Source organism: Teleopsis dalmanni, chromosome 2 (assembly GCF_002237135.1).
Source record: "Teleopsis dalmanni isolate 2A chromosome 2, ASM223713v2, whole genome shotgun sequence".
In the NCBI taxonomy this organism is placed as follows: Eukaryota; Metazoa; Arthropoda; class Insecta; order Diptera; family Diopsidae; genus Teleopsis; species Teleopsis dalmanni.
This window is the reverse complement of record NC_051847.1, coordinates 96,515,977-96,537,616: the sequence shown is the minus strand read 5'-3', so window position 1 is coordinate 96,537,616 and position 21,640 is coordinate 96,515,977. Positions and strand designations below refer to the sequence as shown.

Genomic DNA, 21,640 nt, shown 5'->3' with positions numbered 1-21,640 from the left:
GTGGAAAAAGTAGAAAAAGTAGGAAAAGTAGAAAAAGTAGAAAAACTCGGAATACTTCAAATTCTAACGTTTGTTGCAGCAAATAAATTGAATTAATTACTTTCAGTGTTTCAGTGCATGTGACAAAGCATAAAATCGTTAACGCCAAATGAGAAGTAAAGCAAAAACGAATTAACATGGCTGTTGCCACGGAGATACATTTGCATACGTACCGAGATACAGATCCGGACCGACTGAAATGTAACTGAAATTTAATATCAAATTTAAAATGGATAGAAAAAAAAAACGCGCGTAGAAGGGAGAAGCGGAGAAGTGGAAATGCGGAGATGCGGAGATGCAGAGAAGCAGAGAAGTAAAAAGCTTTTTACAGTTTACATTGCATTTTGTGTTTTGGAACAAGCATAACTCATAACTCTGGAATTGCTTTTCCGAGTTGCTCTTGTTTTAGTCTTTGATAGGCGTCGAATTGCAAACAGCCATTTAGAAAAAATAAAAAAGTTTTAAAGTTATTACTGCAACTGAGTGTTAACCACAATTTACACACACACGCACACACACACGCACACACACACATATCCACAGACACATGCACCCGCATCTACATCCACACCCGCACTCGCACCCGCAGTGCCAACCAACCAACCATGAATGGCTGCGTTTGTGCGCCATTTTATGTTATGTGCGGAATTTTAAGTATGAGCAAAGTTTAGAAACTTTTTGTTTTATGCTCCTTTATACACGCAAACAAAATACGAGTATTTCCTTTTTTATTTCCCATTTTGCACATTCACAGAGAGCGACAAACGTGCACATATGCACGCAAATGCATACAGTCACAGTCAACAGTCAACACACATATACACACATATACACACGTAGAACTGTGACATCACATAGGGGTAATATTTTTTATTATTATTATTTTTACGATTATTTTTGTTCCTCACTCGCTCGCCTTTTGGAGCGTTTGCTCCTTTTTTGTTCATAATAAATTCTGTGTGAAAGTTGTGCAAGACAAGAAAAATAGTGTCATTTTACAGGCTTTTTCATCTCAAACGTAAGCCACTAAGCAGAGCACAACACATTTACAGATATACAGATATAAAAGTTTTTCCTTTTTTCCATTTAATTGAATTTGATTTATTGAGTTTTATATTTTTTGTTTACTGAAATGCTTTTAAAGTGATTTTCGACATCATTTAAAAAGTTTTATTGGGCAAAGTGCAATTAAGTCACATTCAGAAGATTACTCTTTCATCCTCTATTTCGTCTTAAGTCCAAATGTATTACTGCAATTATTAAATAATACTTTACTTTGCAACTTTCTAATGACATTTATTTTTAACACCCAAGTTTCATATGAACTTACAGAACCACAATAGGAGAATTTTCCCTATATTGCATATGTTATTATCGTCAACAGTATGCGTTTTTAACTTTCTTTCGTTTCCAATAGAGTGATGTTTTATATAGTGGGTTCCAAGCCCGACGTATAACCTCAAATATACATGAGGAAAGTTTCGCTGTACACATTAGTTCACTACGCGTGGAAGATTGTACCTATTGTAGCTATTGTCCATACCTGTGTATGGAGATTGTATGTCAAGTTGGAGAGAACGGTGTCAGTGATCGTGCGGGTATTTAACAAATTAAATTCTATCAAACACTTCACCTTATATGAAAGAACTCGATATTATTAACTGGCAACAACCAGCCACTAATTGGGTTGACTGGCAGAGATTACTGGACACGGCCTAGAATGGCTTACATCTGTAATGACTTACTAAGAAAGTAAGTAAATAAGTAGATATGTTATATACGTTTTGCATTAGTGACTTAGAAATGTTACATGTACTTTACTTTACTTTTGTTGGCCGCACTGCTTAACTAGAGAGAAGTCATGTCTATACGCATGACTGCATAGGAGATATTAATATTTAGAAATTTTTTTAACTATCTTCATATGTCTCTTCAGTGTTGACTTTAGTTTTTTAAAATTATAATAGTATAATCCTGTCTTATGAGTCAATTAAACAATCAATTCAAACCAAGTTTGTACTATAATGAAGAAATCATTTGGAATTTAAATACACTTCATATACAAATTATCAACCCAACTTTGCTCGAGTGGCGTAACGTCATTTTTAATCCTATTCCCCCAAAACTTTGGGAATATCATTTTTTTGGTCAATGGCATATTCCTAGGGGGTGCGCTTATTCAAAAATTCATTTTTAATGTTCCCCCTTATAACGTGAGTCACCCTAGTGGGCCATATACCCATCGCGAGCAAGATTCTACTGTTAGGACTAAATATCCCTGCACCAACTCCTTCTTTGGTAATCATTGGTATTAAAAATATTATGAAATAGACTAAAATATGTGGATACAATCCATAATTTGGTTACCCTATTTCAACCAATAATTTTGTAACCTTTGTCGCCTGTAAAGACGACTAAAAAATGTTTATTTTTTTTATTTAGGACGCACTGCCGTTTACTGCCATTTTAAACTACAAATTACCACCAGAAGTAATTTTCTGTCTTAAGTAATTGTACAAGAAACTGTGACCTTCGATGGACGCTCTCCAATCGTTTTCATCTAGCCTGATGTCAAAGTTAATGCGATATATTATCGGGAAAATATTTTGGAAGTTGTTTTAGAGCCGTGTTCATGTTAACATTTCTGTCGTAGTCTATTGGCGTTTCAACAAAACTCGACACCGATCTCGGTCTCATAAAGCTCGTGTGACCCACGAATGGTTAAAAAATCATGTTCCACACTTTATTTCGTCCACATAATGGCCTTCGTATTCACCAGATGCTAATCTGACGGACTATATTATCTGAGACATTTTGGAGAGCAAGATGAGGACTAAAAAATATATCGAATATTAATATAAATACCGAATGAAAAACCATAGTCAAGATAAAGGCAAAAAGTGACTACATCGAGCAAGAGTGACGGAATTCAGAAATTTTGAATATTTCTACAAATTTTTATGATTTGTATCAATAAAAAATAATTTCCCACAAATAAGACATGGTCGCTTGAATAAGTAACACTTCAATCGCTTAACCATGTAGTTGATATCTAGTAAATATTGGTACATATATATTAAAATAATAATATATCAGAGTTGTACAATATTTATTATCTTTAGACTATATTATCAAAGAAGAATATATATCCGATTGATACCCTTTCCTGAATACCAATAACTGTGCCACTGTACTAAAAGGAATACCATACTGTGTCTAAAGTTTAATTACAGAAGCTGAACTTAGTCTGTGATAATTTAAGTAAAGCAAGTGTATTGCAGCCCACTAGTAACTGCCTCAATCCGGAGTTACTCACACTCAGAACACTTATTTGCTGGTCTGATGTTAAATATTTAAATATCTTTTTTTATGAAAGTTCGAAAACTATCAGCATAACAATTAAAATCTTTTTTGTTTTCTACAATAATAAATAGAAATAAAATAAATATAAAACGAAATAATGACTTCATTAAATACTACGGGTACTTCTAAATTCTCTTCGTGAGCTTTAAAACTGAATGGCAAAAACACTTTGCAGTCGAAAAGGACCTAAACTAAGTAAGGAAAAGTGCAGAGAGAAAGAATGACATGTTTTGTTTGCATTAAAAATATTCATTAGGGACCCCTTATAATGAAACTTCATTCTGTTGGATGTTAATAAATGTCAGTGACCATGTTGCATTGGAATGGCAGCAGAGAGCAAAAGGTAATTAAAACTCATCTTTAGAAGAAAGTTAATAGAAGTCAACTGCAATGACAAGTAAATATCAGGTACGTATAGCTATCTGCATTACGTAATTAAAAAATAAAACCTGTTCAAATCGGAAAATCGTCCTTTTTTGTTTCAAATCTCCTTAAATCGGAAATGCAGGAAAATAGGAAAATATGTGAATGTATCAGCCCATCTTTGGGCACTACAAGCACAAATGCTCATTTCACATTTAATGTTTGATCTGTCAATAAATGACATTTTTCTACTTTTTCCTTTCGTTGACATCGGTTTAAGTCTGCGTCACTAAGCCCAACCGACGGCGAGAAGTTATTGAATTTTCTTTTCCGGCTTTGTTTTGGCTTCGTTGTTTGGCTGTTGGCACCACTGTTACGATTATTCCTGGTCAGTAATATGACTCAAAGAAAATGTCAAGGCATTCGTACTGTAATAAGTTTCGAATTAGGAAGGCATAAAATTGTTATTCATTTTTGTTCTTCCTTAATTTCTTATTCTCCACTTTTTTTAATTCAAACAAAATAATTTTGAGATTGTGACACTTTTTTCCTGCCTTGGAAAACTTTTGTAATTAGACTGATTCACAATGGTTCGATGATTTTTATATGAGATCTGATTTTGGTTTTTTCTATCATGGCTTGAATAGGCTCGCATAATTGGAAAAGTTATCAATTTTTATCACTTCAAATGTTTTCTATACTAAATTGCTTTCTACATTATTAATAGAAATTCCTTTTAATAGAAATTCTTTCTAATTTTAAATAAAAAAATTGCAAATATTTTACAATTAAAAATTTCAAAATATCCATTTATATTGTGCAGACTCCACACATATTTTTATTTGGGAAAGGTTATTTGCGGCATTTGTGGAATGAATATAAAAACCATTTCCAACTGTATCCACTTAAGCATTTCCCCTCAAATGCGCCCTTTTAACAAAATAATTAACATCGCGAACTTGCTCCTTGCAATGTCGTGCTTAAGGATTCAATTTATTTGCCTGGCAATATATAAAACCACAAATGGAGTTTAAATGCTCGTATATATCAGTGATTTGATATATTTCCATAGCAGAAATAAATTTGCTATTTATTGCCAAGAAAACTACAAAACCAGACAACGTTCATGATTTTGCATAATTTATTGCCGGCAAATATTGAGTGTAAAGTATAAATTTAATAAAATTAATTGGCAAAAGGTTTGAAGTCTTATTAAAATGTGCTGCCAAAAATTTGGCTTTTCTTGTCATGTACATTATTTTCTTCAGTATGTCAAGATGAAAACCTGATTAATATAACGAAATATGACTATAAACTTCATATCATGATATTAACATAAACATATTCCAAAAGATTAAATAATAATCTGATATGTATAATACACAAATAACCATTCTATATTTATATATAACCTAGGGCAAGTGACATAAATTAATGAAATGAATCCTAAATTAAAATCTAAAAATCTAAAAATAAGAAAAATTATTTTGAATGGTGGTTGTTTTCTTAATATTAATTAAGATCTGAGGTGAAAAAAGTCAATTCAAAAAAACATCTGTATAAAAACCATAAATAACATTTAATTTATTGTGCAATGTGTCGAAATAAGTAAATTTTCAGATAATAAAACTGTTTAAAATCAAATTTTTTCCTAGTTTTCCCAAACTAATTGGTCTCCAAATTTCTAAATAATATATTGAGTAAAATAAAAAGGAACCGCTGTTCTTATCACTAGATGGTCTTTGTACCCATATACCTAGCAACACTAATCTGATAATATCAAACGAACAAGTATTTAAAAGATGACATTTCAGGCAATTTTTTTTTAAAAGGCAGTTGTGTGATACGACTGTCGTGTACAAGTTTATATTGACTTGAATATGAACAAAATATCCCAAAAAAAACGCTATATGACAATTTTTTATTATAAACAAATAGAACTGCTGCACAAACATATAGAACAATTTGTGAGCGACTTACAGTCAGGTTGCAATGAGTCCACACTGAACCCAGAGGCGATTGCTCAATTCTATTCCGAAAATTTCGATGTCAAAGCTACACCTACATTCTATGTGGCCAGTCACTAAAAAAGATTAGATGTTATACCTGATAAATTAACCTACACGTAAGTTGTTAGAAGGTAGTGAAGGTACAAATCATGAACTGCATTGCAGTTTGGAATAATTTAAAAAGAAGCTACCCAAAAAAGCTCGATTTTTGAATATAACATGAATTAACGCAAATAAATTTCATTAACCAAATTACCAACAAAGAAATGTTGCTGAAACGCAAAAGTATCGAACAATTTCTAAAGGGAATCATTATACCCGTTAAATGATGAATTGAAATAAATGTACACGAGAATATACCTACAACGTAAGTGATCATAATCAAAGACTAGTGGCCCTCCTCAAACGACTTTAAAGCCTGAATTTATGGCTTTGACGATATTGAATGTCTGACAGAGTTAGAAGGGAATTGTTTGTTTTGAGCTGTTTCAGTCTAGTGCAATGGTCAATTCAATTCTCTACTGCTCTCTAACGCTCGACCGTTTAGACGAAACAATCAAGAAAAAAGACTAAAGAATAGGGATATAAGAGGGCAGAATAGGACGGAATAGGACAACAGAAAAGAAATTGTGCTCTATAAAGCCAGGTCACACCCGTCTTAAATGGTTAAGTTTTGATTAATTCGAACCTTCTGACTACTATATGTTTTGGTCTCTACATACTCTTTTAATGGTAAACAAGAGTTGTTAAAAATCGCTTAGCCAAGTTTCCGACAAATCACAGAAATTCTACACAAATGGAATTATGTAGCTACCTGAAAAATAGTAAGAACAATGGCTATTTTATGTAATTACAAGCTTCAATAAGACACTTCTTATCTTTGCTTGTAATTTTTTTACTGATGTATTACAAAAATATTATAGCCTTTCTATTTGTGGATTTTCCATACCAAAAAATCTACAAAATTAGCCTCAGCAATGAAGAAAACATATTGTGATATATAGCTACTACAAATTCTCCATTTTATTACTATATTTTCATAACTAAATATATTCAGTTGTTTGTGAAAAATTAGGACTAATTCATTGCAACTTCCACTTTCTTGTGTGAAAACATTATAAAAAATTAAAATAATTAAAGTAAATTATTTATATAGCTTTTGTTATTTGTAAATAAAAATTAATGTTTTTAGGAAGTTCTTAAAAATCTTTTAAATTTTATGTTGTAAAATCACTAATTTTGAAATAACAGAGTCAACAACTTTAGCAAACCTTTCTATATTTTTAACGCAGTGAAGTTAACAGAGTTTTAACATTTCACTGTAGCTTAAACTTAACATAATGTTATTGAATTTTATAGTAGATTTGACCGTTTATTTTATCCTTAAAAATGAGATAAATTATTTCAATTTCTTCCTTTGCTAAAATTGTCAGCAAATATAATATAATAATGTAATACTACTACATTATTAAATGTTAATAACATAAAAATAAATGTAATAAAAGCATTCTATTAATACATATTCTAAAAATATTTTCGAATTTTTATTTCCTGTTTTTTGATTGTTTATTCAGCAACTTTATAAAGATAAGTTACTTTGAACTTTACCAATGAACTGAATATGTACGCTATATAAATAATGTCTTAAATTTAATTTCTATATAGTAGATCCAAGACGTAGAATCTTTTTACTCTTATAATTTCTTTACTTTCGTGGAGTAATATTACGGCAAGCATATTTACGTGACTGCTCAGTCTTTTACAATATGTTATAGAGCGTCTTCTAACGAAATAATAGCATCATTATGTGCGTATATGTTTATTATGTATTGTATGTATTATTATGTATTATATGTATTATTATGTATTATATGTATTATTATGTATTATATGTATTATTATGTTAAAAAATAATTATAAAGATTTGTATTGATTACTTTGTATAATGTTAATATCTGAAGAATATAATTGTACTTTAAAGGTCATAAATTGCTTTGTTTTCAGCAGTCAGGAAAAATTGATGGATAAGTTACTAAGACAATATTATGTTACTAGTACAATATAAAGTTACTAGTACTAATGCTAAGTCTTGAAGTCAGTTTTGATTTTGAGAATTTTTACTTTTATTTCGATCGTATTTTTTTGAACATTCCTATACGTATATCGGCAACTTCGCTTTTGCCTTCATCAGGAGAATTCCTGCTATTAAAAACGTCTATGAATTTTACAAACTATTTATACTTAATATACTAAATGTTTTGAAATTAATCTTCGATTCAATGTGTTGTCTACGGTGGAGTCTTCTCTTAGGATATGTACTAAGTAATGTTTCTTGTGCAAAATTAAAATAGAAGTTGTTAGAAATGAAAACCTCAAGAAGAATCAAAAAAGCAGATTGGTAAAAATGAAGTGTTACAATATTGTTTGATACAAATTAATACCTTGCAGATACGAGTTAATATCTAAGACGACATAACAAAGGGTGACTTGTAAATTCAACCATTTTTATCATTTCTATTACTCTATAGTATGAAATACTGACTTAGAATCACAGTTTTAACAGTCTACTAGTACCAGTATTTCTCTATGCTTGACTAAGAGTACTGTATTAATTATTGTTAATTTTACGTTTACGTTTACCTAATCCCTATTCCAAATCATGCATAAGTGATCTATACACTAATTATTCATACCTAAAAAAAGATCAGATCATATTTTTTAAAATGAAAATATTTTACTAACATTTTATTAAAAATATTTTCTTTTATTTAGAAATAGGTTTTTTTATGAGGTTAATTTATTAATGAAGGACCTTTCTACTTACTTGTTTTTATTCTTAAAATCTATCACGGGATTCTTGGCGTCATCATAGTTTAGACTTAAGATTTCAATTGTGTGAATGCAATCACAAATTAATTATTTATTGAGAAATCTTTAATTTATTTTTTGACCGATATTTAGAATAGAATAAAGAGGTTCATAGAGAAGTGTTTTTTTGGCAACTTGTTAGATTGTTCATCGGTTAGAATTAAAGACCTATTTAATTAATTACATTCGACGGTATGGATTTAGTTTGTCTGTTACTATATTAGGTTCTTGAACGCAATGTGGTGCAAAATGGTGAAAAATTGCTAATTGAGGTCAGCAGGAGATATATACATACTTGCAACTACAACCCATAGAGAACATTAATGTTAGCCTGGGGTCACACTACCATTTACACGTTAAAACTAAAATTCCAAAAGCTTTTAAAAATTCATTAGAAAATATAATTAGAGATACCATTAATACTAAATTACAAAATTAACAATTAATTAACAAATTACAATTATAAAAATAAATTTCTTGTCAACATCGAATTTTATCATAATTTTAAATAAATTTTATTATATAATATTTTTTCAAACTTTTTTTAAATGATTAGTAACTCTATATGCAACTCAATCGAAGTTAGTGAAAAGTTAAATCGCAGTCCTTGATTTTCACCTGAATTCATAAAGTTGCATTTACCTAACTTTGAGGCACCAAAACTCTGTGCTATAATCAGTTGTTCCGTTGCATTTAATTTTGATAAAGTTAGATTTTATGAGTTGGCAATTTGAAAGGACTTTTTCATGAACATTTTCCATCCACATTTTAATATAGTTTTTTTTATTTTATCTTAGCCACAGTCAGAAACGTTTAACAGGCGCGCGTCTAACGACAAACCTACGATACGCCTGATAAGGTTGAGTGCAATGGAGTATTTAATGATTAATTGCTTCGAGAGATACTCATGATCCTACAAATGATAAATTACGTTTTGTCTTGTCGATGTTGTAACGATATGCTTGACGTCATGAAGATGTTTTCCTTACAGCCTTTCCCACCTCAACTATCTTAACTACGAATGCAAACTCGCATTTGGAGCATTTCTTTCGTGAATGAAGCTCCGTAATGGAAACACGTTCACGCTTTAGGTTACGTGTCATGAACAAAATAAGGATATGTTTCGAATAGAACAATAATTGAACTTAAACATAATGAAATGTCGACAATGATGGGTTGCGCTGACATGAAGAAAAACTTACGACAACCTCCAGTACGAGTTCGGGTTGATTATTTTTCCTATTTCCATTTATATTTTTTGTATTTTATTTATTTTTTTTTTTCTCTCTATTTATTTTGTGTTTAATATAATTTTACTATTCATAATATTTATTTATTTAAGTTGTAATTTAATTAAAAAAAATTTTTTAATATATTATTCGTATTCTTAATATCCGTAATAAGAAATTTTTCCAAATATGTCAGATATCAGATAATTTTATTCTTATTATATGTTATTCTTACAATTACAATAACAATAGAAATTTTAATAGGGTTCAGAATTTTTGGTTAAGCACTACAATAAAAATAAAGGGATAAATTGAAAAGATTTAAATGAAAGCTTTCTGTATTTAATCTTGTACAAAAAACAAATATATATACAAATAAAAATTCGAACATTTTCATATTCCAAAAAGTATATATAATCAGTCTCCATAGTTTTCAAAACCATTAGCACATTTATTAAACTAAATCAAAGATGTCGAAACTTAAATAACTACTAATCCTATACACTATGTGTAATTCCACTCAATGAAATGTTTTAGTTGATCGTATGAGAAATATGAATATATAAAACTTTACAAATGATTTCAAAAAAATAAAATTGTGTAACAAACCAAAACCAAACCTATAACTATATTCATTATTTTATCCAAAAGTCTAATTTACGACAGCACTAAATAATTTCTGAATTAATTCGAAAATAATAGGAACCACTGTTTCGATTTTTTGTTCTATTAATATATTGACCCACGCCACACTTGAGTGAAATTGAAAATTAAAACTAGTTTTTATAACAGTTTTCGCACAGTTTACTTAATTCAGTGGATTGAAATTTTGCACATACTTTCAGGCTGTGATCAGCAGTAAAGCTTGATAAAACCAATATATTTTGAATTTAAATTAATTTATGTAATTATATAGCACTGATGAAGTTCTCAAATAAAGAACGAAATATTGGCAAACATTTCTAAATTAATTAAAAAAAAAATTCGTAAAAATTTTTTGAGACTGTGCTAGGAATCGAACTTGGGTCCTGCCAAATTTGAAGACCAGAGGCAGCACACCTTAACCAACTTTTATGTACTTGAAAATAAAAAATAGAAATTTCACACCTAAATATAGTACTATGCACCTCTACCTATCTTCTTGATGAATTTAAGTTCAAGTATCTCGTAATAACTAAATAACATCTCTGCACTCTCCTTATTGTCATTGCTCCGTTTCAAGATTTCTAAGTATTCTAAGTATTCATTGAAACTTAAATTTGTAAATTTGTGAATTTGTGAATTTGCTTTCAGCGGAGTTCAAATTTTTCGTTAACAAGTTTATTAGTGGATGTAATTATTTTCATGCTACACTTACAACATTATGAGCAACTGAGCATCTCAGTATCTAAGTATCTCCAAACATACTTTACACATTTGCCCAATAACTCAACAAATTGTTAAGGATATTTTATGTCATAACAGCGTTGTTTTTCTCTTTTCATGATTTAGTTTTTTATTGTTATCATTTTATTTTCAATTATTATCCCGCAACGAAACATGCTCATAGCTACTACGGTTTCAGTATAATGCACATGAAATGGGATATTCCAGTTGTCAACTTCTTTGTGTCATCTTATCCTTAAAGTCCTTTAAAAATATGTACTTTGCTGTTATTACTATTATTACTATTTTTTCTTCTTCTCCCCCCGTTGTTTTATTTTTTTTTTTTTTTTTTTTTGGTTCCACAGAGTTTCTTGCTACACCGAATCTTGTTGCATCTTGCGATATTGTCCTGTTGCTGTTCGCCTTGTTATCCTTCTGCTAGAGCAACGTCAAGGAATTTATTTTCTTTTTTACCACTTCCTATGTGCTCATCTTTCGGCTACTTCTACTTCTACTTCTACTTCCACTTCTACTACTTCTTCATCTTTTTCTTATTTATCTCTTGTAAAGTTAATGAGTTATGTCGAAAGAAAACAATATGTTGTTTTTGTTGTTGTTAGTTTCATTATTGTCATTTTTGCGGTTTAATTTTATTTTTATCTTCTATGTCATTATTTCTGCTTTCATTTTAAATGTTTCGACATTTGCGTTCGTTGCTTCTTCCTTCCTTGTCCTTTTGCTTTACGGGTCCATAGTTGTATGAGCAACTAATGAAATATTTGCGGTGTCGTTTATTGTTTTTGCATTTATCACTTATCTTTAGCAATTTTTTTTGTGCACCCTACACCCATCGCATAAAAATGGCATAATCACAATAAAGTTCGGTATATATTTATTTAAAATTAAAAATAATAGATAATAGTGTAATTATAACAGATCATTCTGCACAAAATAATAATAAATACCACATCATTTGTACGGAATACGATTCCCTTAAGTTCCCTTAATTATGTTAGGATTATGTTTCGTTAAGATTTTTTTAGTTACTAACAAAACTGTCGTTTATAGAAATTTCTGATTTTTAAAAGATTTTCCTTTCAAACGGTACAGCCATAAATGACCTAAAAACTTTAACTCAGACTACATACTTGTAGTCGGTTTTTGTTTTCTAGTGACACCTTCCGATGAAAAGTTTTATGAATACTGAACTGTGATGCTGCAATGTTGTAAAAAAATAGATAATAAATAATACTACCTATTAGAGTTTGAGGTGAAGAGAAATTGAAAACACTAAACCCAACCAAATAGAACAAAAAGTGTTCAAAATTAGTACGTAATTGAAAAAAATTGAGAATATGTAAGTACACCCCGCACTGTAACATTTCAGGTTACTCTTTTAAAATTGCTTAATTAGCAACGCGGAATAAATGTTGGTCACATTAAAAAATACCAGCTGATTTGACATAATATTTGTGATATTTTGTTTGAAGTTTCACAACAATCCAATATAATAGAAACAGGCAAACGTAAACTTAATAACAAAAGGTCGACGCAAAATTCTCTCCCAACATGTGATTCAGTTTAATAATCTTTATAGATTACGGTGTAATCTTAAGCCTGTGGAAATATTTAATGGGTGTCAAATAACATATGAAATGAAGGCACCAACAATTTTAAAATTCTCGTATTGGTTTCCGACATTTCAGACCGGACATTTATCTGTGGAGGAAGAATCTCACAAAGGTTATTCAAAATCTTAGACCGATGATGTAAGCATAAATCTGGCAAACTCCAAAATTAAATAAAATCCAATATGGAACCAGAAAATGGTGATAAGCTTGATAATAGGCTAGAGTTTATTGACATAGCTGTATTGAGAATATTAAGTAATAATCTTAGATACACGAAGAAATAAGTACTATGGGTTTCTAGAATTTTAACTGGAGTTCAAAAAGAGGCACGTGTGCGTTTTGCTTAATATCTTTTTCAAATTATTTACAAATGAAGAGTTAAAGCACATTTAATAAAATTATAAGAGGTGATAAAACTTAGTTCTAGAAGTACAAACCAGAAACAAACAAAATTCGATAGTATGGCGCCCAGAAGGTGCTAATTTACCTATTAAAGCCAACTGATAAAAATCAGTCAGCTACAAAAATAATTGATGACATTTTACTTTACCAGTAGTTATTGGTTTCCATAATATGTACTTCTATAAATATGTCATAAGAACTGAATAAAGTTCTTTTAAAGTGGGCACATAGAAAAATGGAAAGATGGTAGCTATTACTTTTGTGAAGACTAGACTGACAGGAAATTTTCTGCTTCAGGATAAAACACTAGCTCAACCTACTGCAAAAAGTAAAACTGTATTGCACTCTCAGAGATTAAAAAAATTTGTCTATTACCTTATTCCCCACACCTAAACCAATTTGATTTCTGGTTGTTTCCAAAAAATAAAACAAAGTTTTTGGAATTTGGTAATGATTAGGGAGGAATTAGTGCAGTTAATACTGAATTCGCATGTGTAGACAAATCTAATTTTGGGATCTATTTCATAAAGTGGGTCGACCAGGTGTGTATAAAAATAAATGGAAATTATGTTGAAAAATGACCAAAATTATGGATAGGAAATTAAAATTGTTAAGGTTAATTCTTTGTACCCAAAAAGGCGAACTTTTGTTAGTATACGTTTTAAGGTCTTGAGGCTGACAATCCCTATCAATTCGATGTGATTGAAAGAGAGAGCATTCATCAAGATGCTTTCATTAAAGTTGTTGAAGCATATTTGTTTAATTGATACTGACTTCTGAAATTGAAGAAAGTTTAAAACGATTCAACTAAATGTATATAAATTTTCAGGAATTACTATAACGAAGAAGTGAATTTATAATTTTATATTTATAATTATAATTACTTCAATAATTTCATTAATCTAATTTTGTCCAAGGTACATTGTAAATGAGTTTCTTAATATAAACTCATGTGCTAATCTCATTTGTGTTAATCGTCAGACTAGTTAAAGATATGGAAGTGATTTCATCAGAATTTTATGTTAGACTATAATCCTTGTAGTTGTAAAATAACTTTTCAAATGCTTCCCATCCACATCTTTTCATATTCTGATCAAATCCTTAATTTACATAAATCTGCTCAGCACTCCGCAGACAACTTAAGAAGTCAAAGTTAAAGTTCCTGAGCTGCTGCTTCTTCTGCTGCTGTGGTTAAATGTAAATTTTTAGTCAACTCAACTCTTTTGTGTGTGACTGTGAATGCGTTAAAAAGGAAATTGAATAATTTGCCTAATCTTGAGACAGTTCCTTTTCCTTCAAAACTCCAGCCATTTACAATTTTCGCCCTCCATCTTCTTCGTGCAATTTTAATTGATGCTCTGCGATTGATTTCAAATTCAGGAAAATAGCATTTTAATTCGGATTTAATGTTTCTCATAGATTTTTGGTAATTCTTTAAAGGATTTCAGTTTTCATTCTATTCACGAGTAAGAAAACGTAAGAAATATACTTGAAACCCTCGAAAACCGCAAAATTAAAATCGACTTATTTGGGTTTTTTTATTTTTTAAATAATCGAAATTGTATATATATATATTTAGTGAAATGGGAAAAAGTACTTAAAATTTTCTTATCCTTGCAACACATTATTAATGCAAAATGTATCTGCGATAAAGTAAATAAAACAGTTCATTTGTTCTCTTAATTTTTTCCTTTCTGCAAACAGTTGTAATACTTAAATATGTTCCTGTATAGTTTTTAAATGCATTCCTTGATATTAGCACCATTTACACAAATCACCGTTCTGCACTTAAACTCTCAACTGCAACTTAATAATTCAACGGCGACAACTACAATGTGGCAGACGACAGTGCTGGAATCAGATGCCAACTAACTCAACAGGGTCTCGAAGGTGTGCATGTACATAAATAGCAAAATTTCGCCATTAAAACGAAAACCATTTCAAATCCCACCACCTTCACCGCAAAGTCGATTTAAGGTAAACCAATGTGGTAACAACCATGTTCACGTGGTCCATGAAGATTGTCAACCATTCGAAGCCATACTTCACAGTTTCAACTCAACAATACCTTGTTAGATGTATTGAGATCCGTGTGGACGCCGCAATGTTTCCAATTAATGTGCCACACTGTTCAAAACGAAAAATCTTCCTTTAAAGTGCCTCACCTTCAGGTTTGTAATTGCATTGACTAAAAAATTAGAAATAAAAATTTCAAGCCAATTAAATTTTCCCAATAAATTATAGAACATATCCTTGAAATACTAATTTAAGAAATTACTTACATATGCAAGCACTTTCAATGAACATTATTTACCTATTATTATACAAGTATATATAAGAATTAATAACTATCTTGTTTTTATGCAAAATTGAAAAGTTCCTAACTTAATGAAATAATACAATAGTAGTAGAAGAATAAATTTATATATACAAGTATACTATAAAAACTATAAACTCGAATGCTATATTAATAAATTATTTCATAAAGAGGTTTTTTGTTCGAAAAGTAGTGAACTACAACAACAAAAACTCTTTTTATATAATTTAAATTAATTGAAGATCAACCATGGTCGCAATGCTCCGCTCCGTTGGGAGCTGATACCCCGTTTATTCCTATTCCTAATTAATTGAATTTTGGCTGACCATACATCTGTTACAAGTATTGTCAAATATCTAACATCAGTGGTCTTGGAAATAACTATTGTATTTAATTATTCTATTATTATTATTATAAATTATTTCTGTATTCAGCTACACCAATTGTCAACTCCCTTTAGCTTCTACTTTTTCTCATACACAATACAATTCAACGACTAACTTTTAGTTTGTCAGGTTTTTGTGTGGATACTTTGTACCTAAAACCCTGATTACACCGAAAAATATACCAAGTTATTTTGTAATAAACTTTCTATTTTCATGTGACGATGTTATATTAACTTGCCATTTAATCTATTCTAAGAAAAAGACATTCCAGACATCGGCTATCTCCATTTCTTTATATTATATTTTACTATACTTAACACATATATTCTATATATATACTAGCAATACCAAACAAACCACTCACACTGACCACACAACAATGATATTTCAGAAATATTATAACATTCTCAGATGCAATACTCAGCAAGAAACTACGATTGCAGAATATATAGAATTTTGATTAGCAAGATTTAATTCTTCTACGCATTTAACCAGTTAAATGCCATTTAACTTATTATTTCGCATTTAACTGGTTATTTGCAATGCACAGTCTAGCAGAATTAAACTTTGTCTAACAAATTTTATTTTATCCTTAACTAGCAGAGTTGTTGAAGGGATATTTTCCTTATAGTATTTATTTATTTATCAGTAGCGGCGTTAGGTGTTTACAATTGCTGAGAACTGCAGGTCTAGGGGTCTCATAAAAACTTTTCACATATAATATTAATTAAAATTTAATTGTATATAATCGAGAAAGATAGACTTTTTCTACATATAATAAACATAATCTGATTTAATTAGATAAGAGTAAAGAAATTCTCAATAATGTATTAATAAACTGAATCAATATATATTACAGTATCAAAAAGCTGTTTTTGTTAGCAGGTTAATAATTTTTAAAGATCTCTGATAAATACTATAAACTTATTCGAAACTAAGTATTTGAATACTATTTCAATATATAATATCAAAAACTTCAAAATACAAATAAGATTTTATTATATTCAATTATACAATAATACATCTATAGGTGGTTCTCAGATAAACTAAATATTGTAAGTGAGATATTCCTCTAATGGACGCACGTAAGGTGTATTATGATTTTACTTAACATATTTTTTAAGTTTGATATTCTTTTTCTTCTCTAACAAATTAAAGAGCTTTAACAAAGCTGGTCTCGAAAACTTGCACAATTGTTCTAATGTCGCCACTGCTTACGATAAGCTTTATTCTATATGAAATCCTTCCAAATTTGGCTCTTAATATGATCAACTTTATAATTTCTTTTAATAATGCAAAAACAATAATAAGAATAATGAATTTTGTGGTGCGAAATACTTTTGTTACATCACTAAGGTTCAAAAAGTTTGGTACATTCTGGTTACCGAATATGTTGCACATAAATTTGCACAAAAGAAAAAAAAGAAAACGAACAAAAAGAAATTTCAACATTATACATTATGCCAGGTCACATACGTCTTTGTGACTCTGAACAAATTGACGGAAGTTGGTTAAAAAGTTGTAGTGCATCCATCGCATTGCTCGGACCTTGGATCATTGATATCAATTCTTACGGTCTCTGCGAAACTCTTCTAATATTACAAAATTGGCTGACTGAAAATCTTTGGGACAAGTTTTTCAATAGATAAACCACAGAAGTTATAACCTATAACGTTGCAAAACAAATCAAAAAATGGCATAAAATCATTAATATTAAAAGCTAATATATGTATACCTGATTAAAACTGATTTAGAATAAAAAAAAGGTTGGTAAAAAAATGTGACAAAATATCCCTACGGTTATATATATATATATAATATAAATACATATATATATCCTAAAGTCATATCGAGTCATATCTCATATCGTTATTAATACATATATATATAATATAAATATAGATATATATCGTGTGGTCACATCGAGTCATATCTCATATCGTTATATGCACTATAAGTTTATTACCCAGCGGGTGCCAGGTGACCTTCCAGGGGTGCCACGTGGAGGCTGTGAACTGTCATTAAATTACATTCTTCAACACTTAAAATGACTATTTTACTGGCCCTATTCCTAACGATATTTTTCGAAATTTATTCTATCGAGAAAACTAACAATCTAAATTAATGTCTCTGGTATATGAATATAATTTCATTGGGAATCTTTATGAAAATCTGCACAATTCTGTATTATCATTATTAATTATTTTTCTCAAAGTATGCAATTATTTGCATTTATTTAATATGAAAGGTATTAAAGCGATTTCCATATTATTTTGAACTCTAATTATATTCATATTTTGGTAAAAACTCATTTCAATAAAGGATTCTGGACTCGTAAACCTCCGAAATTATAAGAGAGTTTTATTTTTATTAATTCCGAAACCATAATAATTGTTTATATTTTATTGTTAATAAATTTACACAGTTCACCCTTTCTTAAACATTTTTAGCAAAAACATTAAATATAATTAAAATGCTTCCTGTAGAATTATGCTATCCGCATCCTTCTAAGAACTTCAAACTAACAAATCCGTTGCTGTTGCGGTGCTTTTGTCATTTGATTCTGTGGTTGCTGTTTCCTTTGGAATGCCGCGCATTTTGTGCTCGTAGCGGCATTGATGTATTTTATAGGCCGTCTCGCACTTGTTCTCACCCTTAATGTTGAAGCATTCCTTTCCTGCCAAAATGGTGTTTGGATCAGTAGCAGCAGCCAAAGTGCGTATGAAGTCGCGGTCCACAAAGACTCCGTCACGTAATAGGCCCATTTGCTCGTATACGCAATGTGCAAAGCATTGAGTTGCCTCTGAGGTATTCGACTTGAAGTCATTTTGACGGAACCTGTGCAGTTCTTCCAGGGAAATGTTTGTCTCCTCTGCGCAGATGCGCACCATATCCTCTGTCAAGCGATGCGAATCCTCCGACACGGTCATGGCTAAGTTGACGTTAATTGATGTGTAACGTGTCTGTGTATACAAAGGCAGATTGAGAGCGGGAAGTGTTATTTTTATTAACTTTTAATATGCAAATTGTGTCACGTCGCAGGATGCAACTAAGTCTCATCCTGGTAGTGTCACTGTGAGCTTATTTATTTATATCTAGATACACGTTACGTTAACATACCTCAGATGCGGGAAGCAGTAGCGCTGCTCCTAACAGAGTCAATGTCGTGATCAAAGCAGAACTCATGTTTTTTGTAAAGTGTGTAGCTTCTTTGGATTGCGAACCGTAGTGCTCGGCTTAACGCTTATATAGCCAACGTTTGCCACTTTGGCACATTGGCACAACTTTTGTTTACAAGTAATGAGGCGACATAAAAATTAATCGAGCGTTTGATTGAAATGATTTGAGTAGAAATAAAGTTGCGAAAATGATTTCATTTCTGTTATTTTGTTATTATTTTGTTAAACATACTCGTATTTCCATTATTTGGGAAATAATAAAATTCATTTTGTATTCAAATTAATTGAAATTGTTTTTTGTTGTTATTAGTTTGCTTAGCAAATATTAAAAATAAAATAATTTCATAATAATTCAATCACATTTGATTTATAATCCGACAGAATGATAACTTAAATTTGATTTAATAATTTGTGAAAAATGATTTTGTTTGATTTGAAATTGTTTCCGGCAATTTTCAATGATTTATTCCAAACTCGGAATACTCGGACTCTCATTAATAGAAAATGCCAATAGCCAAGTGCCAATTGTGGAGATGCACTCGTAACTGCATTTATTTGAACAATTCGAAAAAACAAGTTTTTTTTTGAAATATTTTGCAAAATATATGCAAACGAGAAAGTTAAACAAATGATATCCTTAAAAATAAACATATAAAGTAAATCTGAATATTATTTGAAAATTGAACTTGGAAAATTTATTAAGAAATTGTGGGCCGACTGCGTTACATATTTGGGAAAATAAATCAATCAGTAGAGCGATGATTGCAAATTCTGCAAATAGGCAGAATAATAAATTCACTGCATTGCCATGGTAACAATCGAAAATTTTATTTATTTTTACTAATTTGATTATATCTATCCATAACATTTTCAACAACATTGGAACAATAAAAATGAATTCAATATGAACATGCGATTTTGATTAATTAATTTCAACTCATATATCTGAGATATGAAATCCCAATACTTTGATTTATTGTTTTTGTTTAATTATTTTCTGCAAATTCAGACTCTTACCACAGATGGGAATATTTTGATATGCAAGAAGTCGATGATTTTACTTCGATTCCAAATACTTTTAGGCTCGATACTCGTTTTCGTTATTTATCGCAATACAAGTTCTTTGAAGTCATTTTCCATGACACCGCAGCAGCGACTCCTACTAGTTTTTTGAAGCGGGCTGAATTGTCTTATTTTAACAATTAATGGAAAACATCGAACACATCTAAATAGCATGGGATCGAATAAAATCATAGTTAAACGAAAATATACATTAAATATTCATACATCTCGGGATCTACATTAACATAACTGGACTCAAGCAAAATTTTTGTGTTTGAATGCAAATACATATTATTTTCAAATTTTGTCGGGAAACAAAAATTTAAATGAGAATAGATCAAAAATCTTAACAAAAGTCAAGTCAAACTCTGTATCTAAAATTGCTTCTATATGTTGATTCCTAACTTAGCATCTACACTGCTGAAAACTAGGCCAACTTTTATGGTCGAAAAGAAACACGTGAAAAACTATCACAAAATCGATATCGAATCATTATTGGGTAATTGAACTATAGTAGACCGGAAAAGCTTCATTAATATATCACACTGAATTTAATTGTTTAAATAAAATTGTGAAAAAGGCATGTATAAAGAAAAACTGCGAAGCTCTTCCAAGTTTATTATATTAAAATTACAAATACATTCAAATACATACCAACTGATAACAATGGACTATTCTATATCTAATAATTTAGCTTGTTGTGATTACAATAACCAAATAGCTTTTATTAATAAAAAACAGTATTTATTGCAACACAAACTTTTATTATTTTTTAATACAACTTAAGAAACATTAACTAATTGACTGACCGACCAACTGACTGAAAAAATGTGAATAAATATTTTTAAATAAAATATTTTTAAATATCAGAGAATCTGACAATTTTAGCCTACTTTGTTGATTCTCACCACACAGCCCCTTCTAGAATTTGACGGCTGCATCACGACAAATTCTATCCGTATTACACATTATTACTACCTCATAAGCCTCAATGGAAAACGCACTATTCTACCCACTCGAGTCACCTTCGGTGCTATCTGCTTGTTACTGTCATCATCTAACACCTTGACACTATCTTGGCAACAACCTTCATCAGCTTCATTTGCAAAATATGCTGGTTTCACTCGATCCATGCTGACGTTCATCGTGCGTCCTCTTGCTCTTATTGTTAGAGTTTTCTCACCACGACATAAAATTTCATATGGGCCCTCATACGGCTGTTTCAGTGGTGGTCGCACAGCGTCATCACGTAAGAATACGTGCGTACTGCTTTTCAAATCTTTAAATACGAATGGCTTTTCCGTCATATGACGCGATGTTTGTAATGGCTTCAGTTCGCTCATAGTTTCCCTTAACTTCTTAACAAACTCTGTTTGCGATACTTGCTTCAAATCACCATCAAACACCTCTCCTGGTAAACGTATATT

At 30.3% G+C, this 21,640-nt stretch overlaps 1 protein-coding gene across 1 annotated transcript; it reads right to left on the bottom strand.

Annotated features, from left to right (window-relative positions):
- Window positions 1–18,407: 18,407 nt before the first annotated feature.
- Window positions 18,408–19,176, bottom strand: LOC119685299 (general odorant-binding protein 56a-like). The gene is made up of 2 exons (XM_038099542.1): window positions 19,093–19,176; window positions 18,408–18,935 (listed from the first exon to the last, which is right to left on the bottom strand). The coding sequence occupies exons 1-2, from the start codon at window positions 19,156–19,158 to the stop codon at window positions 18,489–18,491; spliced, it is 513 nt and encodes a 170-aa protein (XP_037955470.1). The 5' UTR covers window positions 19,159–19,176; the 3' UTR covers window positions 18,408–18,488.
- Window positions 19,177–21,640: the final 2,464 nt, after the last annotated feature.

Bases quoted from the DNA above. Each gene is read 5' to 3' on its own strand.
- LOC119685299 (XM_038099542.1), bottom strand. From the start codon at position 19,158: ATGAGTTCTGCTTTGATCACGACATTGACTCTGTTAGGAGCAGCGCTA. The intron at 18,936-19,092 runs GTATGTTAACGT...TTGTATACACAG, and splicing joins TACTGCTTCCCGCATCTGAG to ACACGTTACACATCAATTAA.